At 37.8% G+C, this 27682-nt stretch overlaps 1 protein-coding gene across 2 annotated transcripts in view; it reads left to right on the top strand.

Annotated features, from left to right (window-relative positions):
* The window catches only part of USP25 (ubiquitin specific peptidase 25), an 89099-nt gene extending 66599 nt beyond the window's left edge, over nt 1-22500 (top strand). Inside the window, exons 16-26 of one of the 2 annotated variants that reach the window (XM_069024147.1) lie at nt 1609-1837; nt 3092-3289; nt 4756-4895; nt 7636-7749; nt 9567-9662; nt 12980-13158; nt 13919-13997; nt 15561-15640; nt 20452-20575; nt 21265-21460; nt 21908-22500. In XM_069024147.1, the coding sequence (XP_068880248.1) occupies nt 1609-1837; nt 3092-3289; nt 4756-4895; nt 7636-7749; nt 9567-9662; nt 12980-13158; nt 13919-13997; nt 15561-15640; nt 20452-20575; nt 21265-21460; nt 21908-22080 (1608 nt within the window). In that variant the 3' untranslated portion in view covers nt 22081-22500. The remainder of the gene's footprint in view (nt 1-1608; nt 1838-3091; nt 3290-4755; nt 4896-7635; nt 7750-9566; nt 9663-12979; nt 13159-13918; nt 13998-15560; nt 15641-20451; nt 20576-21264; nt 21461-21907) is intronic. The other variant, XM_069024155.1, reaches the window with a different exon arrangement.
* The last annotated feature ends 5182 nt before the right edge of the window (nt 22501-27682 follow it).

The raw sequence follows: 27682 nt of genomic DNA, 5'->3' as shown, positions 1-27682 counted from the left end.
ACCTGTCCCCTGGTCACAGACCTCTGTGGGGAACCTTCCTGAAAGCTCGGTGAGGATGACTGACAGCTGCTTCTCCTGACTTGGAGGAGAGGGTGGGGACCCTCAAGCTGACCCAGTTAGCATGGTTTTAAGTTAAACAGTTTGAATTCAATGGGGATTTTTAGTGCCTGATTTTAGCGTGAGAAGATTTTATTTTGTCAAAGTCTAAAGAGACACCTTTTTTTGAAATCAGGATCTGCATGCATTTTTTGTGCATATACACAGGCTTGCAACCATTTTAAGGAGACTTTCACACTGATTTAATAACCAATGTTAAAAACCCCAGAGCATTCAGATTTAAGGACTTTCCAGGGTTTTTTCTGTGTATACTTCTTGTGTTTGGGAGGTTCAGAGTACAGTTTAGTCTCTGGAATGACAGGCTGTTTGATTCCAGCTGCTGTGAAGTCACTCAGCTTTACAGTTCAAGGGGAGTTGCAAAATCTCCAGCACTTGCATATAGCCTGGAAGAGAATGATCGAGTTAAAAACAACTTCAGGGAGTTTGTCAAGTCACAGTTGTGTGTATTTATGATTATTGCAGTACTTAAATGGTATTTGCAAAAAGTACTGAGTATACCTTGAGTTAAAGAGGCTGTTTATCTTCAGTCCAGATTGTGACACCAATACAAGCTGGTTTTGGATTTTTCATCCCAGCCGAACTGTTGTCATTCAGGCACACTGTGCATAGCAGGGAAGCTCAGTTTCCCTTTTATGTTTCATGTGCTATTCCAGCAGGTTAAAATGAGGCAATCAGTAAGATGCATTCAAAAGACTTGTAAGGAAGGAAGAACTCATTCATTCTGCTTCTCTCTCTCCTTCAGATTTCCAGCTACTTAGACAGAAACTAAGTTTCCCAATCTTCTTAATTGTTGGTTTACAAATGTAGCCTGGAATTCTTTTTACACTGATCCTGGAAACTGCTATCATCCTTTGCCTCAGAAGGAGGAGAGGACCTCTTCAGGTCTTCCATGCTTTACTTAGCAGTGCTTTTCCTGATACATTTAAAATACTGGAAAACAGTTGTGTTCCTATTCTACTGTAGGAATTTTGGTTTTGGGTAACTGAAGTATTTAACTCACAGATATCAATTTCAATAAATTCTCTTACTGTCACACAGAAAACACTGAGTTTATTACCTTGAATTTGCATGTGCCTTTCCAGACTTTTTGACAGGTTTGCCAGGTTGGAACTGAAGCAAATCACAAGCAGTCAAGGCTGACTTATTTGGGGTTTTTTTTGGTAGATACAATGAAGGTAGGAATATTAAGCAATTAAGAAAAAACAATGCCTGGCAGTAAAGACAGCAGAGTAGAATTTATGTTCTACACTGACTAATATTTTTAAGATCTCATGTAACTATTAGTGGTAAGTAACATAGTTTCAAGCCCTTATGCTTAGTGAGTTGCTAGTTTTACTTGTTTTTCTTCTGTGTTGTGTTTTGATCCTGATTGACTTTATTTCAGTTACTTTTATTTCATGTAGCAATTATTGCTGGCATACAGTAGGAACTAAATGCTGTCAAGGAGGGTTCGTTGACATTTGTTGTATTTTCTGTTTTGTTTTTTTTAAGGTTCCTTACAGGTTGCATGCTGTGCTAGTTCATGAGGGTCAGGCGAATGCAGGACACTACTGGGCATATATTTATGACCACCACCAGAACAGATGGATGAAATATAATGATATTTCTGTGACAAAGTCAACTTGGGAAGAGTTGGAACGGGATTCTTTTGGTGGTTACAGAAATGCCAGTGCATATTGTTTAATGTATATCAATGACAAGGAGCAATACTTGATACAAGGTAATGTTATCAACACGGATTCTGCATGGTATAGAATAGCTAAATGCATTGGTAAAGCAAACTTCTTTCACATGGATTTCCAGATTTTTGAAATGTTTTTAATTGTTATTGAAAGTTTTATTCCTGCCCCTAACTGTTAGATTGTTTTTGTGGGTGGAACAATTGCTGCTCAACTTTTAGATCAATAAAGACAATGCCAGTGTTTCAGCAGTATTAAGATAAAAAGATAAACTGTTTGCTAATTTCTGAACATTTTAGACAAGTGATTGCAGAATTTTGGAGGGTTTATGTCAAGATGAGAAGAGAAATACAGAAACAGAGAAGTGAGCCTTTTGACATTAAAATTCTTATGTAGCTGCTTTTTTTCCCTAAGCTTCAGAGCTCTGATGCACTCTACTGGAGCGTGGAGACTTGAAAGCTTATGCAGTAAATTGAAATGTGAATAACTTAGCCCTACCAACCACACATCAAATCTAGCTAATATACATGGATTGGGAAATTTTTTTCAGGTCATGTAGTAATATGCAGCTATAAGGCTTAGTATGGAAGTGTTTGAAGAGAGGACAGAGAGCCCTTAGCATGAAGGTTTTGATAATGGCAGACAGAGAGCTGTCTGTGAAAGTGTCCAGAGATTCAGTAGTAGGTCAGGGAAAATATTCAGGTTCCTGTTTTCACATAGGGCAGAAGGCTCAAGTGCTCATTTGTTCAGTTTTTAAATGAGAGCCACTATTACCCTTGGCATTGCTAGATGGCCAAGGTTGGTTGCACACTTGCAGCCATAGGGTGTTTGGGCCCTGTAGGCTGCCTGTGCCATTCCAGTTTAGTCTGAGGCTTGTTCACTGTGGGACAGTTACAGCTGATGGATCCCCTGGGATCTGGCATACCCCTGCACAGACCATTCTCAAAGCAAAAGGAAGATTACTCAGTTTAGCTGGTGTTCTTATCAGCTGACTTTCTGAATTCCTGTAGGCCTGCTCTCCTTTCCCTTTTCTCTTGGGAAGTTTAGCTGTGTCCAGCTCTCTGTGGCAGTAATACTGTAAAGCAGTGGTGGGGGGGTTTGTTACTGTTCTCTGAATGTTCACATAGAGTGCTCAACAGATAGTAAAACCAGTTAAAACTAACGTAGTTTTGGGGATGTGGTGTTACACTGTACATTTCTGATAATTCACTTGAGGAATTGAGGAAATCTGTTGAACCTACTTTCTTCTGTCCTATTCTTTCTTTTTCTGAAACTTACATTTCATGTTACCACAGAGGAATTTAACAAAGAAACAGGACAGATCCTTGTTGGAATGGACACGCTGCCTTCTGATCTAAGGGATTATGTCAAGGAAGACAATAAACGTTTTGAAAAAGAACTTGAAGAGTGGGATGCAGAACTTGCTCAGAAGGCACAGCAGGAGAAATTGTTATCTCAGATACCCAGGGCACCAGCACCCTCTCCTGCTCCAGGTTAGCTGCTTCTACCTATTTGTAAAGGGAGTAGGACCAAAAATCACTGGGGATTGTACATATCATTTTACAACTTAACAAAGGATCAAGTTAATTTGTGTAATCTTGACTTACAGCCATTTACTTGGCTAAGGTAACTGTACTTGACGTTTAGCCTTGTTGGGGTGGCTTTTTGCATTTCATTTTTTATTTAAAGAAAATAATTATTCTTTGGTTCTTTTGCCTTTTCCCTCCCAGTTGTCCTGAGTTTTTTGGTTTTTTTTTTCCCCCTGTAGAAACGGAGGCTTTTTAAGATAGGTCTCACCAGTCTGTTTTGAGGATCTGTTAGTCCGTAAATGATATATTTCTTCTTTTCTGGATGATGTAGTGTGAGACCTTAATTCACATTTTAAATTGGAACAGCATTTAAAGCTGAAGAGCAGAATAATTTATTTGGTGTTGTACAGTGAATAGATACAACAATAGTAGGGCGTGATTAAGAAATTACTGTGTGGAAATGAGGGTGTTAAAACTGTGGAAAAGATTCTGAGCAGCAGCTGTGAGGCCAATGCTTGTAGGAACCCAGCTAATAAGGACCACTGACAATCTGATTATAAACAAGAGCTGCTTTGACACTTAAAAACCTGCCAGGTTTTTGGTAACATCCACCTTTTGCTCCATTGCAGTGGGCTGTATATATTACACGAAAGATGACATGATGGATTTGCTGTCCAGATGTTCTCATTGCTGTATTTGAGTCCTAAAGATTGAGCACATATTTCTCATAACTATGTGTGACTGCAAAATGAGTGTAAGAAGTGCAGTGATTTAATGGCATTGCTTGTTTTGCAAACTCTGCGGAGAGTTCCTTCATCATTTTCTAAGTTTTGAGTTCACAAACACTTTGAGACTCATGCTGTTTCTTTTGTTAGTAATGGAAAGTACAAAATGAATGTTTTATTTGTCTGCCAAAATTTGGTTTCATCAAATAAGGAATATAAGACACTATTTGTACTAATCAATTTATTGCTCTCAAGTGGAGGAGACTGAGATTTCCCTTAAGGCAGAAAAATATAATGTGTTTATTATTTTACAAAGTGAAAATAAATCTTGCACTCAAGTGGCTGGAGGTCATTCCATATGTTGATTCTGTATCCCACAGAAACTCTAACTAGAATCTCATCTTTGTTCTCAATCACCCCTGATGATTGATTGATGAACACCCCTCACTCAAGAGCTTTAATGGGTCTATAGACAGGACAGGTCTATTGTTCCCGATAGAAAATCAGAGCTACGTGCATAAGGAAGTGTTGAAGATGACATGAGACACAGACTGGTGTAAAGTTGTATTTGTGAACTGTGTGACCTACCCTGCATTTTCTGTGTGGTTACCTTGTCTATGAGACAGTGATCCAAATAAAACTAATCCATTTAAAATTCATCCTTATGTTAACACGCAAAATTGTTATCTTATTTCTGTCACTAAGTTCAAGCAGGAGAACCAGAGTATTTAGAGCAGCCATCAAGAACTGATATTTCAAAGCACTTAAAAGAAGATTCTGTACAAGCAATCAATAAAGCTTTAGCTGAACAAGAAGATAGAGGTCCAGAAGCTATAATGGATACGGTGAGGACATTTTGAAGCTTGAAATACTTCTTTTGCTTTTATTTTACAAGTGAAAATGATACAAACACTGATAAAAGGGTGTGAGTCTGGAAACTTTGAACTGAAAATTGCTTTATCTTCAGGGATTGTCCAACACTAAAGTCCCTTCAGAAAGTGTGTACAGTGGTAATGGGCGTAGTGCAAAAAAAAATACTAAAATAGGTATTCTCTGGGATTAAAGTGCTTGTCAGGAGTACAGCATATTGTTCAAATTACAATCAGCTGTTTGTGCCCACCATCTTTTAAAAATGTTAGATGATCCCATATATTTTTGAGGAGTAAACATTGACAGACCATGTAAAAGACTTGAAAAATACTGCTTTAGACATTCAGGTTTTTATCTGAGAAATATAAGAATATAATTGAGTTCCTTTGACAGACCTGTGAAAGTTAATGTAGATTTGAAAAATAAGGGGGTTTTCAGCAGTGTTCTGTAGCTTTAATGCAGATTCACAACTTGATGAAAATCATTTTTTGTGTTTCATAGGATGCCTATATCAACTTAAAATGTCTCTAATAATCACTGTTGGTTGTTTCCGTTTTCACCTTGTACAAAATGTACTAAGAGGAATGGGACATCAACTATTTTATGGGTTATTAATGAAACTCATGTTTGACTTTTTTTTTCAGCAAATATTTTTTTCCTTCCCTATAAGTATGTAGATAAATGACAAATGTGTTTGCCACAAAACCAAGGACCATTAAAACAACATACGTACATGTCTTGAAACTATATCCATAAATGTACCATATGGCTTCCTTAGGCATCCCTAGAAACCACTAGACCTCTAAACAATTTAGATCTCTGCAGAATGCTTCCTAAGATCAGGTGTGAGCCCTCATTAAACAGAAGCAGTCTGGCCCCAGATATCTTAAAATCTTTGAAAATTACGTGACTGCTTATTGACACCCTGTTGACCTGCTGTGTTTTACATCCCTCCTGTAGTGTCAGGAAATCAGGGAAGCATGCTTCCTCTGCTAAACTGAAATCAAAGCTAACAGGGAAACTCATCTAACCGTGGATCAAAAAATGCTCTTCCACTAAAGGCTTAGGCTGCTGCATATTGGCCTTTTTTGAGTTCTCAGAAAAGCTTAGTGGGAGGCTGTTTAATACGTGTTACTCCAGCTGAAGAGGTGGCTATGAAGATACCAAAACACATTATGAAATGTCTTTCATAATGCTGTCCTCTTTCCAGGGTTTGTGGCCATCATCCCAGTGGGATGTGAAAGAATCTTAGACTTTTTTCCATGGATCAAGTGTTGTAGTTCAGGATAATGACACTTGACGCTGTGGTCAGCCTTAGGACTTCACAAGACTGTGGTTGGGGAACACCACAATCTGTTTAATGAGACAAAAGATAAAAAACAAATAATGCAAGCATAATTTAGAACCAAATGTACTTTAGCTGTTAAAATGTAAAGTAAATTTCTAGTTAATCTGAAGGTACTCTGTTAATGTTTAAAAGCTGCTCTCTATATCCCCAAATTTCATTTAGGCAGAACTGTTCTTCCTTCTCACTGTATCAGCATGCTTTCTAATTATTCTACTTCCATATGCATTCAGACATGCAGGCATATATTCCATTCATTCACTTTTTGTTTGTCCATTTTTAAAAGAAGGAAAGCCAACATCAGCGCATGTAACAGGATTATAGGTTATTCACCTATATTCATTTTGTCCATTTTCTGCCTTTTGTCCTTTTTTTTCTGCCCTCTGATTGCACAGTCTTCCTTTGTATTTGTACAGTGTTGGGTGTAAATAGATCCTGAGTATGTTTTGGAATCTTTGTTAAAAAGTGAGGCTATTGTTATAATTGCAGAACAAGTAGCATGGCATTTTGTGATTGCTTGGATTAGAGCCAAGGTTTAAGTTCTGCAAATGTTGTAAACTGCCTATTATTCTGTGATAGACCATAGGAGCCAAGGTTTGTCTTCATTATTTAAAACTTACTTTAAAGTAGAAAGTATTTTAGTGACTAGGATAATCTTCTCCCAGTTTTCTGTTTAATTGCTCTCCTGAAAAACAAACCAGTTGAATGTAATGCTCCTTTAAATATTCTTTAAAATATCTTGATTGCTAGAAGCTTTTTTTGTATTTTTTTTACCTCCCAGAGCATCAGGAAATGTTAGCTTTTAGCTTGTTTCTATCCTTTAGTGTGACTTCATCAGGTATTTCAGATAAGAAGTATCTGACCTGGCCCTCTTCAAGGCCAGACTGCATGGGCCTGGAGCAGCCTGATCTAGTGGGTGGCATCTTTAGGACTAGATGATCTTTGAGGTCCCTTCCTAAACTTTTCTGTTATTTTATGATATACTTAGTAATTTTGGGGTGAAATGTACAAAAAATGGTGGTTCACAGACTCATCCTTTACCAAGTGCCTTAAATTTGTAATGGATATTAGAGTTTCAATACCGGTATACTAACCTGTAAAGATAGCATTAGTGAATAAAGAACAAATGAAATAATTTTAGTAATTATGGCTTAATTTTAAAATGTATTGCTTAAAAAATTATGAATATCACTTGTATTCTCTAAATAGATACAGTTTCTGAATTTTTTCAGAATTTCAGCAGTGCACATCATTGTACTAGATCAGCCTGTCAGTTTGAATCTCTCCATAATTTTGCTGTCTTTTCTGATGATGATGATGATTATTCTTTTTTTCCCCAAACACATACTGATAATGGTTTTCTTCTGCAGAGCTCTGCTAATGCCCCAGCTCAAGCAGCTCCTACCCAGCGAGTGGTAGAGGTGGCGATCCCTGATGTAGGGACTTTTGTGATTGAGTCAGAGGAGGGGGGTTATGACGATGAGGTACCTCTGATTGCAGTTGTGTGCACCGCTCCTCCTCGGTGCTTTCTTGTGCTGCCTGATGAGAATTTTTGGCATGTTTGCACACTGTGACACCTAACAGACTTCTGCAAAACTAAATGCTTAGCGATTTGTAATCTTTACCAATGTCATAGTTTGTCATGAAATATGAAAGGAAAGCACTACAAACTCTAATTTGGCACGCTTTGCATGGTACCATTTACACTGAAGGTGTATTTGTCTCTTCAGCTGTGGAGGTTGAATGTTTATATTATGCCAGGTAGCCTTCAAAATGCTGATGATAGACTGCACACTGCTGCATTATTTAAAAAGTGACAGGACACTGAGGGATGTTCTTAATGTTTGTGCTTTCTTGTCAGTCTAGTAAAGCTGATGTTCAAGTCTGATCTCTTATTTGCCAAGGTTAAGCTTTTCAGGCTTTGGGGATTAAATTAGCCATGAAGGTAACCTGGAAGTGCTATGGCTGGTAGAACTTACCCTAGTAAATCTTAAAAAAAAAAAAAAAAAAAAATCAGACTCAGGGTGAGACGTACCTGGTACAACTTGAGGGATAATTGAGAGGCTCGTTGTTACTCTGAGAGGCATTATTTTTTGCTGCCCAGTTTCAGCAACGTTGCAGGTCATCAAACTGCCCTCCCTTGTCACTGCTTACTCCGTGTTTGTTGTGCTTGGGAACAGGGTTGGTGCAGCCATATTCTCAGGGGTCTGAATGTGGGTTCTTGGAGGGCATTAGCTTCCCTAGGGAAATGGATATTTCAGGTCATTCTGCCCTGGAAGTGTGATCAGTTATAACTGGGAGTATGGGATGGGGAATAAAATGGTTTAATTCACATCATCACACTGAGTTTAGCTTCTCACAGATGTGTAGTCTCCAGCTTGAAAGAAATGAGGATTTAACCTCATATAATGACTTGCTTGTTTGTTTGTTTGTTTCTTTTTACTTTTGTCCCCATGACATTGTCTTCCTAGAGGATAACTTTCTTGCCTATTTCCCTGTTCATTTTGTAAGTGTATTCACTTTTTTAAAATGTTGTTATGTGTGGGAGACTTGCAGGGAGTTTAAGATCTTTCATCTTTTGTTGCTGTGCCAGCAGTACCTTGGGCAGGGAGAGAGGGAGTGTATTCCTTTGCTTACAGATAAAAAAGGAGAAAGGCTTTTCTGAGTAGCCTGGATGTATCAAACTGTATGTAACTGATGTGAATAGCAGTGAGAGATGGCTTGTGTTTGGATTGGTGTTTGTTAATTGTTTTGGGTTTGATGTTTAAGGAATTTTCTGCAGATGCTTCAGGGATTGATTGCATTTGCAGCAGTGAGTCTCTTATTTTGACCTTGAAATATGCATAAAATACAGGTTTTATAGTTTGCCATGGGTTTAGTGCAGTATATCTGAAGTATGACTGGGTGATTTTTCTAGTTGAATTTTTTTTTTTTAAATCCTTAGATGGCCATGGGTAGCACTCATTCAGTGTGCAGTTTCTGCTTGGTACTAATGCTGAACTGTGCGTGTTCCTTTCCTGGGAAGTTTGGTCCATGTAACTTTTTTGACACAGTTTTCTTACTTCTTCTTTTTATCTTATTTTTTGTAAGATTCCTTTAATGTTGTTACAGTAAAACTATATATACACATGCCATGATTTGATTTGCAGAATATGCTCACCAGGTCTGTATTGAAATGTGCCATTTCGATGTATGCATGCATTAAGTTGCTTTTTCATCTTGCATGAGACTAAAAGCATATTGAATTTAGTCATTAAAATATTAATCATTCAAAACTTTTACCTTCAATCCCTTGTGGCAGGTCATGCTGACCCCGAACATGCAAGGTATTATCATGGCTATAGGTAAAGCCAGGAATGTTTATGACAGGTGTGGGCCAGAAGCAGGGTTCTTTAAGGTACAACTAACATTTTCAACTTTTTCTCCTCTTGACTTTTCCTGTTAGATATGCTACTCTCTCAACCCCTTTCTGTATATAAAGTCTTTTCCAGAATTTATACATGCTTGTTTATATCAGTCCTTCATTTAGATATTCCTCCCTTGAAAAATATACAGATATTTGCCCTCGTTGATATCAGTAGCTCATAGACCTTTCTGCATCTTAGCTTTTTAATAATAGTAGCAAGTAACATACTAGTAACATGAAACCTAGATGTGTAATCAGTAAAATATGTGGGGTTTTTTTCTCCTGTGAGTAATAAACCCCATGCCTTTGCTAGACTGTGGGACATCACGGTATTTTTTACCCAGGACTTTAGTGTTTAGTCATTTGTTGTTTATTTCAACGATATGTTCTTGGTTTGTACTCCTTAAAATATTTTTAATAAATTTAAATTGCTTGCTTTTGTGTAACTGCATGGGTGTCAATACTATTTATTTAGGCAGTTTTTTATTACTGGGAATTAGATGTCATGCTTTTTGCGGTGATTAATCTTCACTGTGATACCAGACTTAGGAATATATTCATTTTCTTAAATACACAAACTTCTGAGCACTTTTAGCTCGTGGCCTCTTGAATTTTCAGGATATTAGAAAGGGAATTGCTTTGACATGGTATAAAATGTAAAATCCTCTCAAACGTGATTTGGAGAGGGGAAAGAAGTTTCTTGCTTGTCGTTGAGTCTCAAGTGTTATGGTGTTCTTCCACTGGAAGAAATTGTAAAAGCCACAAAACCCCCAAACAAACAACAGGCTAACAAACAAAAAACCCTACCATCACCAACAAAAAGTTTGCAACCCCTTGGTAAGGAAATTGAAACCTGATGGGTTGGTTGGTTTGTCTATTTGTGTGGGTGTTTGAAGTGGATACTTAGAGAAGGGTTATAACCATGGCATGTTTGCAGGGTTGTCTCTCTTAACTGTGCCTGATCTCAGGGAGGGGAGAGGCACCTGCCACAGCCTCTGTTGAGTGAAATTGGGTTTGTTTGGGATTCAGTCCTGGTTGCTCTTTCTTTCAGATTTATTAATGAAAATACAACAATTATTTTTTAAGTTAAAAAAACCCCTCATTTGATCAAATCACTCCTTACAAGAAAGTTCAATTATATCTAATTATATTTTTTAATATGAAGGGTGTTTTGATAGTTTTAAAACAGAAAGTTACTTCAAAATAAAATTATATTTAATGCTTCAGAGTTATCAAAACAATGCTCAGTTGAAGTTATTTTCACTCTTTAATTTCGAATGCTTAAACATTTAGGCTTTATGGGGGCAGAATGTCTTTGAGTGAGAAAATGTTTTGACATAAAGTAGAAAACATTCCTTACTCATTTTCTACTGAATTGTGTTTGCAATAGCTTAGAAGAGGTGAAACATGGTTCATTTTGAAGGAATACATTAGTATGAATGGATACAGATGAAGTGGTCCTTTTTAGGAACAAAATTTTTGTTTTGGGATGCATCGGATTAAATCTCACGTTTTCCCTTAACTTACTGTAAAAGCTTCTGTGATATCTTTTAATACTGTTACTGTGTTCCTTCATGTGTTTTTTTTAAATTAAATCAGTGTTTTCAGAAAACTGGGCGGGGGGGGGTTCTATATCTTCGTTTTAATTTAACTCAGGTGAAACCCCTTTGTAACCCCTTTGTGTGGGTCATTGTTACATTGCCAAGGTTTCACTCCCCCTCTAGATCTCAGGTTTAAGACATGACTAACATTCAGATATTTCTTGGTCAGTGGTCTCTTCAAATCATTGTTCTTTAACCTTTATAGACAACTCCTTGCAGAATGTTACCCTTAAGATCTTTATATAATATCCTGAGTGAGAAAATGAAAGCATATAATACTTTTCTCTACTGTCCCTTTTTCCTGTGTTCTGTGTAGAGAAATAGTGTTCTTACTTCATTTTGCCTAAGATTTCTGAATCTGTAGAATATCACAGTATTTTAAAAATTAATATAAAAATACAGGGTTTGTGTTGTATTTTTCCTACTCCTAAGTAACTATATGAAAAATTAAATGCCTAATAGCAGTTTATTTTTGTTTCCTCAGTAAACAGGGTTTAACTGTTAGCAATGTGGACTTTCTAATGGTAGAACTTATGATGTAAGAGAATAGAAACTTGGTGGCTTTTGGCATTTATGATGTTGTCCTAAACATTCTTTTTAATGGTAATGCATATCATGAGTATTTAAAGATATTGATGCAGAACATTCTCCTAAGTTGTGAAGGTGTCCACATGCTCTATGTTTAAACCTGTATGATTATTATACTGCATGCTTAGTCCTGAAACAAAATGTGTTATTAGCAGAGGATGGGAGCCTAAATTTCTGATAGTTAAATGCCAGGTACTACAGCATAAAGGCATTTGAAATACTGAACAGGTTGTTTTGGTTTTTTTTCCTAACTGCTTTGGTGTTTTATTTTGTGCATACATTGTATTGTACTGAAAATTCGCTAATGTGTTAGCAAACCATCTGATCACCTGGAATGTATGGTAACATTTGTCACCATTTTTCTAATTATTTTTCTTGTTGCTGTTGTTTATGCTGTATAGTTTCAGTGAAAAAAATATAATGAACATATCAAAAGATGTTCATTAAAACCTAATGTGCTGGCAAAGCTGGAAAAGTAAATGCTTCTGATGACCTCTAAAGTTTATCTAAAGTATTCAGTGAGGGCTGCATCCTGCCCTGTAGGGCAGTACTGTTCATATTGAATTACTATTTTCTTTAGAAATCCTATCATTTGTTTTTCATTGAAAGACGTATTTCACTCCCACTTATTATTTTCCAAATCATACATATTCACCAAAATTTGTCTAGGATATTTTTTATTCATGTCTTTGCATTTAACCATGTATTAGAGGTACTTTTTTTACCTTATGAGACTTCAGAAAATTTCTTTAGGTCAAGCATCTGAAATCTTATACTTGTCTTGAGCTTAAAGAAACATCTCTGAGGACTGGATAAATGTCCTTTCAGGGAGACATAGCACAGCATTGAAACTACTTTTGAAGGGAGGGTTTACTTGGGATTTTGTCAGGCTTGACAGGGGAGAGAAAGGGCCAACTTGACAATTTATCTGTTTGTTTTCTGTTTGTTTGCTTTTTTAAAAAGTTTAATAGTTTAGACTTCTTAGAAGGGTGGTCTGTGGAACCTGGAACCGTTAAAAAATTTTGTAGGCAAAATGTGATGGGATGTAAATTATCTTGTGTCTGTGATGTTTGAGTTAGAAGCCAGAAGGAATAATGTCTATTTTTTAAAATTATGTAGGCAATTAAATTGGAATACACACGTCTGCTAAAATTAGCCCAAGAAGATCCACCACCTGAATGTGATTATCGTTTGCGTCATGCAATTGTTTACTTCATCCAAAACCAGGCACCAAAGAAGATAATTGAGAGAACATTACTGGAGCAGTTTGGAGATCACAATCTCAGCTTTGATGAAAGGTAATAAGATCTGCACATCTCATTTCCTGTGTTCATGAATGTTCTCTGATGTGTGGAAACACCCCTTCATATTTGGCTAGTGTGTTTAGCTTTATCTCCTAGTTAATAGCTTGCAAGTTCACTTTGTAAAACAAATCATCTTTATAAAAATCCCTGTTAAAGGAGTAATCAAGAAGTTGCATTTATACTCATCTAAAATAAGTAGAAATGCTCAGTGTTCATAATTTTGCACATAGATTTCTGTACCTTCTTTCACTGTGTGTTTACTGCCCTGAAAGCCAGCAGTAGACAGCAGAGCCTTTCCAGCTGGGTGAGTGACTGACTTCAGAGCAAGACAATGTCTCTCTTCCTCTCGAAATTCCATCTACTTACTTACATAAATACGTAAATTAAAAGTTAGAGAACATAAGTCTGATTTCTGTGTAGAGAATAATCTTCTAAACTTCTACAAAGTAAGTGTCAGGGAGTTTCAAGCTATCTGAAATTTAAAATTAAAAGAAAGACTGAGCAATGTGGCAATTTAGCGAAATAAAAGAAGTAATCCTTTAAATAGCACAGGCCTCCATCACACATACTTCAGAAGTATGCTTTCTCCTGCTGATTATACCATGCATAATAAAATGTACATTTTCCACAGCATTTTCATACTCGTTTGCATAAGACTGTAGCTCATACTGTTTGAGGCTCCTGTCTTTGTAAGGATAATATCCTCTGTGAATTTCCAGTAATATTTCATGATTTTTTTATTGCTTTTTGTTAGGTGCCGTAACATCATGAAAGTTGCTCAAGCCAAACTTGAAATGATAAAGCCAGATGAAGTAAACATGGAGGAATATGAGGTCAGTATTTCTTATGCTTTAAATTAAGTTGTAATGTGAAATAGTTATCAGTAAAGCTTAATTTTATCTTCACAAATTTCTTCTTGTCTCAGACCGAGAAGTTAAAACTTGCTATTTATTTAAAGACCCCTTATTTGTCCAAAGGCTGCTCTTGAGCTAAAGCTGTTTTTTCCACATCTGTAGTTCCAGTGTTTGAACCATAAATTAGTGTCAGGTTGGAGTCTGCCCTTACTTTGTTAACGAGTCTTGACGTCACTAAGAACATTTTGTAATTTATCACCACATGAGCCACATGGCTTTCTCTATGCAGACACAGCTGGCAGGGAAGGAGGAGAGTGGTCTGTGCCCAGCCTTGCTCCTCTTGAGAGCTGCGTAGCAGGCACGGTCCCGTTGGTGCTTTTCCTCCAGCTGTCTCTGCACCCATTCCCATTTTCTTAGGAGCAGCAGATTCTTTTCTTTGTCAAGACCATGCATAATCAGCTTATGCATTTAATTTTTCCTCCTGTGTTTAGAAAAACTTGGAGGGAAAGTGAGAATGAATCTTGGACATTAAATAATCGTGACTAATAATTGCTAAAAAAATCATCTCACATCTAAAACTAAGCCTGTAGCTGGTTTTCCAGTATCAGTTTCAAGTCCGAGTAATTCTGGTCATTAAGACCTCTTAACAGTGGATATTTATGTCTGGGCAGGTCCCAGTGCACCACCTATACCTCCTTGTTGTGCTGTTAGGTCCAAACAACTTGGTCAGAAGGATAATGGCAGTAATCTTTCCCTCACAAGTCCAGTGGCAAATATTCTAATTGCCACTTCTCATTACCAGGTTTAGGACCTACAGTAGATGCTGCTACATTAGTGTGCCTCCCTAGTCACTGATAGGGAAGGACCCTCAGAGTGGCATTCTGGTTGCATTTTCTTGGCTGTGCAGGGCTGAACATTTTACTGTTTTCTAAATGATGCTGCACAAAGAGAACAAACAATTTTGGACTTAGCTCTAAGAGTGGGGAGTGGGGGTATCTTCTGTTCTTCTGCAGAAAAGTGCCCCTTTTTTAGCTCCTGCAATAGGTAGCTGGGGATTTCTCCATAGGTTGTGTCAGTCTGTATAGTGAGTTGGCATTTTATGGATGCTTCCTCAAGGTCTTTCTGTTGAATCTGCAAGTGGCTGTGTCTTATGGTGTGCTGTCCCCTATTTTATCTTTAATGCACAATTGCAAGTCAGCAATTAACCCTCTGTAGAGAAAGTGCCTTTCTCACCTGGAGCATTTACCTGTAAAGTGAACCAGGAGTCACTTTGTATAAATGGTGATGCAGTAAGATAAATGTTCTGCTCCAGTGCCAACAACTCATCTGAGTTGCATTTGGGATTTTTTAGCACTTCCCATGTAAAGTGTTCAGGTTTTTTCTATGTCATTCTTGTATTGAAAATTGAGCTTAATATCTTAATATGCACTTACTATGACTATTGGACACAAAATTTAAGTGGAGGGGGGGGTGTGTGTTTAAAAAAATTAATTATATTTCATTTCTGTGGATGAAGTTCTATTTACCCTTTCTTACATGCAGAGATGGCATCAAGACTATAGACATTTCAGGGAAACAACCATGTTTCTCATGGTAGGATTGGAGTTTTTCCAAAAAAAGAGGTAAGTGGTAGTCCAGAACTCAAATGCAGTAGAATGATGTAAAGGCAAAATGTAATATTGATAAGTAAAGCTATTTTTTAAATTTAGAACTGTTTAATGTATTCTTCATTTCAGTTAAGCATTTATTCAGTCTACTGATGTCTTCAGTCTTGCATCTTCCTATTCATAATTTTCATTTCCAATCTCATTTCCAATTTCCATTATCAAGCCATGTGTTCTTTTGAGAGCACCCTCCACGTGCACCCCTGTTCTTCCTTCTGTTCTACTCTTGAGTGCTCTGGGTGTCCCTCAGCCCTCCTTCTCTGGCACCACCTGTACACATACATTTATCTGCTTTTATCAGCAGACACAATTAGTCAAGCCCCTGTCAAGCAGTTTTACTTTCTGCATTAGTCTGAGCCAAAACTCCTCCTATGATGGGCTCTAAAGGTCAGGAAAACAGAACATATTTGAGAAAAACTATCATGCATAGCTGTCATAATTGTAGCTGATTGTCCTTAACTCCGTGGTGATTCATTCCCTTCTCTTTTTGAACCAAGTAAGAAATCCTGGCTGTATAAAATGGGTGACATTTATGTACTTAATTCAAAACAGCTCAGATTTATTCTGATCTACACATGCAACAAGAATAGTGATTACAGTATAAATGTAGTCAATCACTGATTTTTCATGTATAAAACAATAGGTAGGGAAATTTATAGTGGGAATCAAATTTAATTTTTTGTCTCTTTGTTGTGTAGTAAATTGCTTCATATTTCTCTTTCTTGTCTTGTATCCTCCCAAAAAAGAAAGGCCCCAAACAACACAGGAAAATCTATTGCAAAAGACACAGCCTTGCCTTTGTGACAGGACACGTCTTTTTATACTGGCTGACACAATGAGCCCAGAGTCTTGGGTTGTCTTGGAGTTACCACCATGTAATAAACAGTACATTTATTAATAATCTAAATTGAAATATGCTACACTATTGGCCTTAAACAGTTCATGTACAAAGGCTAGTCAGAAGATTGCCTGGCTTATTTGAAAAATAAACACTCTGGTGTTGCTTCATCCCTTAAAGAGGCAAAAATATCACAGGCATTGGTGTGGTTTATAGGAACCCCTGTGCTTCATGCACTCTCTGTCTTGCCGGCAGGGGTGAAACATCTTCAAGTTCCTTGGCACTGGAACTCCAGAGTGGCACCATCAATTGTAAAATACCAGTGTTTTCAGTAAATTTCTTCTTGCCATAACATATTCTGATTATGTCATAGAGGAGAGAGGGAAGCACAGGATTCTGCTATGTGCTAAACAAAGTTCTCCAGTATTTACAATAACTTGCAGAATTAGGGTGAGGTGTTTATTACAAAACATCCTCATAATTTAGAAAACAAGCCTATGATCACCAATCTTACACTCTAATATAGGTCAGAAATAAAAAGTACAATTTCAGAAGTGCTTCAAGAAGTGCTTGATACAAAGATGGTAGGACTGAAGTATAGTTAGTGGATGAGTGAGGATCTGGGTATCCAGTGACCCACTCCAAAGGCATCTTGTGCAAATGCTTTCCTGTGTTTCAGCTTCAGGTTCCCAAAGGACTCAGAGGTTTACTGAGGTTCCTGCCTTGCACACTTGAGAGAGCAATGGTACCATCCTTATGCTGGAAATGAGACTAAATTGCTGATCCCTGTCAGTTCCTTTAACACTGAAATCATAAAAACATAACTTTAAAAATATTTATGAAAGGATTGACTTTCATAGTAGAAATATGATTTTCATTAGTAGGACTGTTTTGAAGCTTTTTTTCCCGGCAAACCCATGTCTCTGTTGACCAACTTTCTTTAGCTTCAGTAACACTAAGTGATAACCTAGCAGTGCTCAGTGTCTTGATGGAGCTAAAAGTCAACCTTCATTCAAGTAGTCTCTGATTTCTTTAATTGTATTGTGTCAAACAAACACAAAAATCAGCATTAAAGTAGTTTGGTGTATCTTTTTCATGCCTACTTACAGTGGTCACTCGTGATCCCTGATGGTGGGTGACAAGGGCCACTTTTCACTGCAGGTGAAGGATTAAGGGGTCTTTCAGGCAGATCTCCTCTGACTGTAGTTTGGAGTGAGATGTAGTCTGGCTGAGATGAACCTAGCCAGATAATGAGCCTTGGTAGGAGTTTTGCCTGCAGATCACTTTTCTGGCAGCAACTTAAAAGTGAACAAACGGTAGGTTTTACCAGTTGCCTTCTAAGATTCCTGGAAAGCCAATACAGCTTTTCAGTTTTGACTAAAATGCCTTTTTCAGAGCAGTGCTAAAATTTTTCCATTCTGTGCTTTCTGCATTTTTCCAAAGCCTTGACCCAGTGAGCTCCAGAATTTTGTGAGCAGCTTCAGTGATCTTAGGCTTAGGCTGCAGAGGCTTGAGCTTATGTGCAGTTCTGGTGTGAGAAGGCAGAAAGCCAGCCATGTTCTGGACTGCATCCAAAGCCCCATGGGCAGCAGGGCAGGGAGGGGATTCTGCCCCTCTGCCCCGCTCTGCTGAGACCCCACCTGCAGTGCTGCATCCAGCTCTGGGGTCCCAGCACAGGAAGGACAGGGACCTGCTGGAGCCAGCCCAGAGGAGGCACCAAGGTGATCAGAGGGATGGAGCACCTGCCTGATTAAGACAGGATGAGAAGGTTGGGGCTGTTCAGACTGAAGGAAGAGAAGGTTGCGTGGAAACTTGAAAGCAACCTTTGCCTGAGTATCTGAAAGGAGCCTATAAGAAAGATAGAGAGAAACTTTCTACAAGAACATGGAGTGACAGGGCAAGAGGGAATGGCTTCAAACTGACAGAGAGGAGGTTTGGGTTAGTTATCAGGAAGAAATTCTTTACAGTGAGGGTAGTGAGGCACTGGCACAGGTTGCCCAGAGAAGCAGTGGAGGCTCCATCCCTGGAAGTGTTCACAGCCAGGTTGCATGGGGCTCTGAGCAACCTGGTATAGTGGAAGGTGTCCCTGTCCATGGCACAGGGGTTGGAAACAAATGACCCTTGAGGTCCCTTTCCAACCCCGGCCACCCTATGATTCTATGGATCTGTTTGCTAATTTACGCTGTAGTCCCATTCCTCAGACCCAAGATATATAAGGAGTCTGAGCTTGGATGTGCAATCATGATAATCTAAAATAATTTACCTTGCTGTTACATGGCACCACAGTTGTTTCAGGAAAGGGTCACACACAAGTGAGGGGAGAAGCAAGAAGAGAGCAACTGGAAATAAGGCCACTGCCAGCACTGAGTTTTATTTTGCATCAGCAGAGCTGTTGACACTGTAGCTTCATCCTGCAGTTTCACAAATAACTGAACTAAGAATGGAAGAAAAGGTCCTCCTTCTCTGGCTTTATAACCAGCAGTTTCAGTTCTTGTAATCATCTTTTCTTCCCCTTTCCTCCTACATTAAATTTTCAACTGATCAGTTTCATTGGTGACCAGTGGTGTGAAGAACTTTCATGGGTAGGAAAACTGGACTTGAGGAGAGGGTAATAGGACTACTTTTTAAATGAAAGCATTGTTTTTTACTTTTAGGGCAAAATATTGGTGAACTGTAACTCTACTTCTACTACTTAAGCAATAAATACTTCTGATTGCAGGAACTATGAGCAGATCTCATGATGGAAAACATAGCTTCCAGTAGATTCTGAAATTGTAATGTTGGGATTCATCTTGTTCTTCTAAACAGGGGTATTAGAAGATTAAGCTTTAAGGAATCATTGTGGTTTCAATTTTCCCTTATTTTTATATTGTCTCATTGGGAGCTATTACCTCAAGTCTTGAGTTTTTTACTTTGGAAAACTCTTGTCATGTATTCAGGTACGCTCTGTGTGCGTACATAAATTTTAGCCTTTTTCAGTAGCTTGGTAATTTGGTTTTGGTAGTTTCAACTTGACCCATGAGCTCATACTCTCGTCAGGTGTGAGTGCATGCACAATATCATGTTCCTTTAACCACTCTCTTAGGAAATTTCTCTTCCTATATTTTTTTTTTATTTGAATAAAAATGAGATATCAAACTGCCTGTTTTTAGGGTAGCTGCCTGAACTGCTTTCAGTGTTTGTCTGTCATAACTGGGTCTCTGTAAATCAGAGAATTGACCATTTCAGGTGTTTGCAGGGGATGGTGTTCAGCAGTACGAGGGGAGACTGTTCATCTGTGCATGAAAGGATCTCTGTCAATGATTAACTGATAGGTTCTTGGGTCCTCTCTTACTCCTTTTCTACCAATTAGCCTTGCATTTATCTACTGCATTCAGATTAAAGACACAAATATCAACAGTCTAACAGCACTTCTGCTTTTGAAATGCTGTGATGGCTTCTTCCATCGCATGAGATTTCAAGGAACTTGGAAGAACTTACAGTTAATGAAGCTTAAAAAATTCAGTTTTTGTTTTAGAAATAAGGTGACTGCTTTAAATCTTACTTGCTGAGGTGTAGAACGGTATCAAGATAATTATGGCAACAGAAGCTCAAACCCAATGTGACAAATGCACTCAGGAAAAACTAAGTTTTCATGGATGCTCAAGGCCAATCTAAAGCTAGTTTTGAAGTGAGTGAAACGATACTCATTGGTTTCAGTGAGCTTTGGATCAGAGTTCAGGTGCAATGATCTAACTTAATAATAATTTGTTCTAATCTCTGTAAAAGACAAAACTGTATGGTTTAAAAAAACATTATGAAGAGATTGGTGGGGAGGGGTGGACTTGCTGTCCAGCAAGTGGAATTACCTGTTCTTTGAGGCACACAGTCGTTACCTTGATGCAGGAGGTACGTGGATATTGCATCTAATACTTCTGTTTCTTCCCTTCAGCTACATGGAAGCCTTGCTCTATCTTATCTATGCTTACCAGAATAACAAAGAACTCTTGTCCAAAGGCCCGTACAGAGGGCACGATGAAGAGCTGATATCTCACTACAGACGAGAGTGTTTGCTAGTAAGTGAAGGGGGAAGTGTAGGTCTCAAAAAGTTAAGTTTGCTGCAAAGTTTTAATAAAATTAATTAGTAAAAGAGTGTTGCCATCACGTACAACAAACCCCAAACATCCCTCCATTAGCAGTTTAATACCAAGGCTTGTAAAAAAAAAGCAAAATTAAAAAAGAAAACATTATTTCCCCCCCCTTTCTTTTTTTTAATAGCCAATCATTTTCTTTGATTATAAATAGTGTGCTCACTGCCATCATGTCTGGACTAGGTAGGAGCAGTGGCTGACAATGTTGGTGAGCAGACTCACCCTGCTGCCATGGTTTGACGGGGAGACAAATATTGGGAAAGGCATCAGTAATGATGCTGTGCCTGAAACAAGGGATTTTTTCCTTGTTATGTCACTTTTAACAATAGTGAAAAAGTGAAAGCAGGTGATGGAATCTCAGTCTTAACAAAACAGCTGCAAAATTGGAGTTGGCAGGTATGAAATGAAGTGGCTTGAGGAACAGCACAAGTTTTAGTGCATTAGTAGAGCATATGCATCATGCTGTAAATGTTAAAACACAGCTGTGGTTAATACAAACTGCCACGTAATTCTGTAGGAAGACTGTGCTTTAAAATAAACTGATAATGATGCATGGTAGAATGTGAAATGCTGTGTACTTAAAGGCTTTCCTTTTTTTGTGGTGGTTTCTGAAGAAACTAAACGAACATGCTGCAGCACTGTTTGAGTCAGGAGATGATCAGGAAGTAAATAATGGTCTGATCATTATGAACGAGCTTATTGTCCCATGTTTGCCATTACTACTGGTGGATGAAATGGAAGAGAAAGATATTGTTGCTGTGGAAGATATGAGAAACCGTTGGTGTTCCTATCTTGGACAAGAAATGGAACGTAAGTCATTTATTCTTAAGGTAAAATGCCCTTGTGCACCTCTTTTATAAGTATGATGTTGTCAACGTCTGGAATTAAACCTGTATCTTTTGTGCCGTGGTAATGCTTTTTGAGCTACCCTGACTTTTGAATAATCCTGTACACATTTAAATAAAAAGTTTTTCCACGTGTTGCACTGGGGTATCAGGCTGTAAGAGACATGCTTTTTGAATGGAAAAGCATTTGTGTTGTTAGACCATCTAAAGGGATATTTATATCAGTATGTTACTAGGAATTGGTATGTCCTAGTTACTGCTGGTAGGTCTAAAGAATGTGAATTATTCCAAGTGAAACTCCTCCTCTTCCACCCACTAATAAAAAAAAAAAAAAGTCAACACTGGGCAGAAAAAGGACAATTCCACATGCAGACATAAATGCTTATGTTTGTCTTTCTGGTTTGATTTGCAGCCAACTTGCAAGAAAAACTAACAGATTTCCTGCCAAAACTGCTAGATTGTTCTACAGAGATCAAAGGTTTCAATGACCCGCCAAAGTTACCCTCCTACTCCACACATGAACTGTGTGAAAGATACGCCCGAATCATGTTGTCACTCAGTCGAACTCCAGCCGATGGAAGATAAATTCTGCAGACCTTCCTAAGCACATTGTATAAACTTTTTTAGTTCTTAAACCTTGCCTTCCTGTCACAGGGTTTGCTTGTTGCTGCTATAGTTTTTAACTTTTTTATTTTAATAACTGCAAAAGAGAAATGACTGTACAAACTTTAGCCAGACTGCAAACAAAGCTGAGAATCGCATGGCGCTCAGTCGTTTCAACCAGAATTGATGCAACATGCAAGTCTGATCATTATGGCAAAACTGCTTTTTTGCCATTTATCTGTTACAGTATTACTTTGCTTTTATCTTAAGATCCTTTACTTTATCAACAGCTGTCTGGATCATTTTGTGACTGCAACTACTTTAAGTGTCCAGTGCTGTGTAAATACATGGTACTTGGTAGCTTGTAAATGAAAAGAAAGAATAAAGTTTTATTTATGGCTACTTCTGTGTTTGCAAGCAGATACCTTGTATATTATTGTAAAATACGGGTATTTTTAGAAGAGATACGGTATATTGATGGGTTACTCAATTTTATAGACAAGGTTCTTCAGGATTTATGGCCAGTTTCCTTTCAGGTAGTCAGAGGTTACTGTATGTGAATATATTGAAAAACTGTCACAGTATTATACACAATGGTGTTTTGTATATTCTTCACTGGTCTGTATGATACTGCACCTGAGCACTTTAGTGTGCACATGAATGGCCATGCCAAGTCTTTCCTAATAGTAGGGACTGGCTTCTGAAGCAAAACAATAATGGCACCTTCCTTCTATTCTTAGAAAAAAATTGAAGTAAAAAAAATTAAAAGTATTTTCAGTATAAATATATTGCACCATCTGAGCAAAACTTCTAAAAATTGATTTAGGTAGAGAAAATAAAGGTTTTAAAAAACGGAATTTATGAGGCTTAAGGATTAATCCATTTTTAATTGATATTTTAGTCATGTAATTGACCAGAAATAAAATCTTAGCGTTAATCTTTACTTGAAATGGGTTGCTATTGTTGCAACAAAATATCTCAGAAATCTTTTATCTGTCCTAATTAAATTTCTTTTGGAAGTAAAAGAACATATCTATTTGGCTTGTTTTGTAGTATTGAAACACTGTCTGGTTTTAATGAAGAAACTTAATTATTTTGTGGAAAAAGAGATTTAATGCATCCCTAAGTAATCCTGTTACCTGACACTATTTTGATTCCTTCTCTTTTTAGAAAACGTTTTGTGTTAGATCAGTAAAATATGTGAATATTTATTTGTATGTTTTTATTGGAGCAACACAACTTTTCCTTACAGGCTTTCAAGTGGTGTGAATATCCGTTAATAAAGGCCACAGAGGGAAGGGAAGGAGTGATGAAGTTCAGACCACCTAGAAATGCAGTGGGCAGAAATGTGGGCATCTCATATGCAAGAAGCAGCAGAGTTCAATCTCGGCATGTATCAGTCTGAAGTTTTTCACTCTGGAGAGACACTGGATCACAGTGTACTGGGAATAGAATGTGGCCTTCAATTCAGAATCTGTTCAGGGCTGTTCTCCACTTCTCTCGTCAGTATTGCAGTGCTTCATGCTTTTTCAAACTACCCATTTATTTTATCAAATTCTTTTTTTAAGAAAGAATATTGACCTTTTACAAGTGAAATACTGCACAGGAGCCTTATTTTAGGTCTGAGACTGTTGATGTGTGAAATATCCCTCTTAAGAAAAAAAGGTATGCTTACCATGAAATGGGAGAGAATACATTTTAAAAGCTTTCACGTTTTGCACCTGTTCCACTTTGATTTGAAACTCAAGAATATGCCTACTTAGCGCTGTATTTTTAAACAAGGTTTTGAACAGATCGCTCCCCACTTTTTCAATAATAGTAAAAGGAGTTAGTTGTGAAAAAGCAACTTTGTTTTGTTATGGCTAACAGGTTTTGAGTTTGAGTGTTTGTGGAAGCTTTTAAGGAAAGCTCCCTTCTTACCCTGAAAGAGCCAGTTACCCTCATCTGGTTAATCTTTCATGACAAACACACGGGGAAAGGCACTCTTTCTAAGGTAAAAAGAGAAATTATTTCATTTGGGAAGAATACCTAAGATATTTTAATTGAAGCAAGGAAGGATGAGGTTTGTTCTTTGTTTCAGTTTTTTTTGTTTTCAGTTTCTGAAAGTATGAAAATAATCCATTGAAGTTCATTGTACTGAAGATAAATGTGTATTCCCTTGCAAAGACAAACTTTTGAGTTGAATTGAGAAGGCAGTAGAGCAGAAATAAATATATATGTATTTTGCAATTTCTATATATTTTAAATATATGAGTTTAAACTTTCAGCAAAATCATTAATTTTGTCTTAAAAGCCTTGCTTTTCTCACTGCAGTAAGGCAGTTGATAGCTTGGATTCACAATGCCCAGCACAAAACATCTACAAGTAACTGCAAGGTAGTAAAACACACAGTCCATTTGGCTACCTGATACTCTGGGACTGAATTATGTAAGGAGATGTGGTCTCTTCAGTATTATGAAGGTCTTTGTCAGGGTTTCTTTTTTCAGTTAATAGAACACAAAAAGATTAAGGAAACTTAACCAAAATTTGTTTACAAAATCACCTGCACCATCAGGTGAAAGATGGTGTTTTTTCCAGATGTTGCTTCATACTGAGAAAGACCCTGAGGTTGTCCTTTTTTAGTTAATTGCCTTTTTTTTTTATCCTGCCCAAGCATGTGTCTTCATTTTAGCTTCCCAATCCTATTGCTGTACTTGAAGTGATATTTTGGTAGTATCAAGAATGCTGTTGTTTCTAGTTCAGGCTGCCATAGCAGGTCTGTTAGCCTCAGCCTAGCAGAAGGCTATGAGCAACAGCAGAATTGAGCTGCACAAATGGAGAGGATGGCAGGAGTCAGTTTGTACTTCTAAGATCTGGTGATACTTGGAATCGCACCAGACACCAAGACCTGACCTTCGCTATTGAATCAGCTTTGTGGACAGTCTGTGCTTTACTGCAGGAACAGCTTTGCTCTAGAAAACCTGAAGTATGAGCAGAGCCAAAAGCACATGCTTCGTGTTCAAGCATTAACATACCAAAATTTTGTAATGTCTATATTAAGTATCTTTCAGGTTACTTTTAGGCTACTCCTGTGAAGATTTCAGCTCCAGAAAGGACCTGGACACCAACACACAAGAGACAGCTGGATACTGTCCAACAAATGTAAAGGTTCATAAAGGGAGACAATGGTTGCTGCCCATATTCTTCATTTGTCGCGTTTCCTTCTTTCAAGCTCCAGTGAGTCCAAATGTCTGTGGGAGGCCTTATATAAGCACAAGGTAAAGAATTTTGATGGAACAATACACCAAGTCTGCCGTGAGTCACCTCATCTGTGCAGCATTTTTCAACATAAACGCGTTTTTTTTAAAAATATATATTCTAGGTTTGAGTCGAGAAGAATGCGAAAAAAGTGAGTATCAGTCTTGGCAGTGAGAGGAAAGTGGTTTGCGTCTTTCCATTTCTTGTTTCTGGAGAGGACATTAATACAGATATGAAAATGCTCTCATCTAAAGAGGTCTTTTAGCAAAATGCAGTAGATGGAATTCGAAAGGGGAGTGAGTGATTCAAGTGAAACAACTGTTTTTCATGTTATTGTAAGCCAGTTTTTCTTTACCTAGTGTCCTTGAAGATCTTTTGAAGTCCTGATCTTGGTGGATAAGTTACCTGAATACACTTTTAACTGCTAAAGAGCATCTTTTTTTATAGGCAAGAACCAGCAGAACATTCCTGCTTGGTTCAGCATTTCTATTTCCGTTCTGATCCATATGGGAGCAAAGCCCCCAAACTTTGGCGGACGCGTCTGTTGCCGCTGTACACACGTGTGCTCCAGCTTTATTGTCATGCCCTTAAAATCTTGGACTTGGCCGTGAAATGTTCTCAATTATGAAATTCACATCTTTGCTGTAATTAGTAGGAAAGGACTCTTGCCTCTCAAAAACTTTCTTGAGGTAACACTTTGAAAGAACAGCTGGACTTGCTTTCTGGTGATTGGGATCAACCCAAATCCCCTTCTCGCAGGCTGGGAAATGCACAGTGGGAAAGGCTTGTCTTCAGGATGATGGTCACAGGATGGATTTATCATGAGTATTAGGATATGGTCATTTTTCATCACTTTCTTCATATCTAAACTGATGTACCTCTTGAAGTTTGGGCTCCATGGTTCATTCTTTCACTTTTTATTTCCCCCTCCCCTGTTGTTCCCCAGTGAAGTCACCTGAATATTAATTTTCCAGGCTTTGTAGTTGGTTAAGTCTTTGATTCACCATCACCTTGAACTAACCACTGTGCCTTCACCACCAGGATACAGAACCAGGATTCCTCTGCTTCCATCTGATTAGTGTGGGCTTCAGTTTTTGTCTTGCTTTTCCTGGAAATGCCTGTTCAGGGTCTGTGGGTTGAATAACACCATCCACATGTATACTGTCTGGCAGCTTAGCATTTGAGAGCCTGAAAGAGGGAAGTTATGGATAGTTAGCCAGAGTTAACTAAACTGCAGAGTTCTTCTGTACCATGTCTTGGCACATCATGAAAAAAAAAAGAGAAAAAAGGGAAATATTGGACTCTGACTTAACTGAGCACTTTAGGAGTGTGAGGAGTGTCTTGTGTACTGTATCAGCACTGTCCTAGTTTATGAAGGTTGTAGAGGCTGTTCCTCATGTGCAATAATCTTCAGTTTACCCTGATCTTTATACTTTGTCTTGAATTATTAAAACTGCAGTCAAACATAAGTTCTGGCAAAAAGCAGCTTTTCCTGCTGTGCTGATTTCAGTTGGTAACTGCAGTCCTTACCCATGTTTGTGTTCTGTGTCTGGGTGTTTCCTATCACTGTTCAGGACCATTATCTGCTTTTTTATCTGTGTTAAAGTTCCCTGGACCCATTTGCACTTTGTGGATATACAGGCAATAGGGGAAGGGCAGTAATTGCTCTAGATACTGTTCAAGAAACAAAGTGTTCATTTTGTCTGTGACCTTCAATCTGTAACAGTAAAACTTTCAGCTGAATGTGGGCTAAGGGCTTGAGAAACCTGTGGGAGTCTGGGGAGGGGTTGCTTTTTAAAAAAAAACTATCAATAATACAGGATCATGAGCTGGAGGGAATTGCTATGTAAACATAGTAAACTTTTATGTGGATTAGAAAAAAAATACATTTGTTGAAATAAGTTTTAAGCGAAGAAGTCAGTGTTATATAATGCAATTTGAAGAAAACCTCCTGTGTTCTTAGGGAAGATGTTGGAGGGATTTGCTTTGGTAAGGAACCTTAATCGGTGAAACCAAAAAACTTGTAACTTTTAATAGTTCAAGGTAAAGTACGTTCTTGTAATCTGGTTATGAAGCTCTTTTGTCTGGAAAGTAAAAAAAAACAAAAAAAACAAAAAAACAAAACAACAAAAACAAACTGCCCCCACAAAATCAAATAATCCCCCTATTCCTCCAGGAAGATAATACTGTTCTGCAAAGTCCAAGTTGAGTTTGGATGTCCAAAAAACTTCTTATTTCCTCCCTCCCTTGCTCAGTCTGTTTGAACAAGTACATTATGTTTTGAAATGCATATAATTTCTCTTTGAATTTCTGAAGGAAAATTTGTCATCTCCAATATTTTTCAATG

The sequence above is a fragment of the Aphelocoma coerulescens genome, chromosome 1, assembly GCF_041296385.1.
Source record: "Aphelocoma coerulescens isolate FSJ_1873_10779 chromosome 1, UR_Acoe_1.0, whole genome shotgun sequence".
Lineage (NCBI taxonomy): Eukaryota > Metazoa > Chordata > Aves > Passeriformes > Corvidae > Aphelocoma > Aphelocoma coerulescens.
The sequence above is the reverse complement of the archived record's forward strand: the minus strand, read 5'-3'. Positions and strand labels throughout refer to the sequence as shown.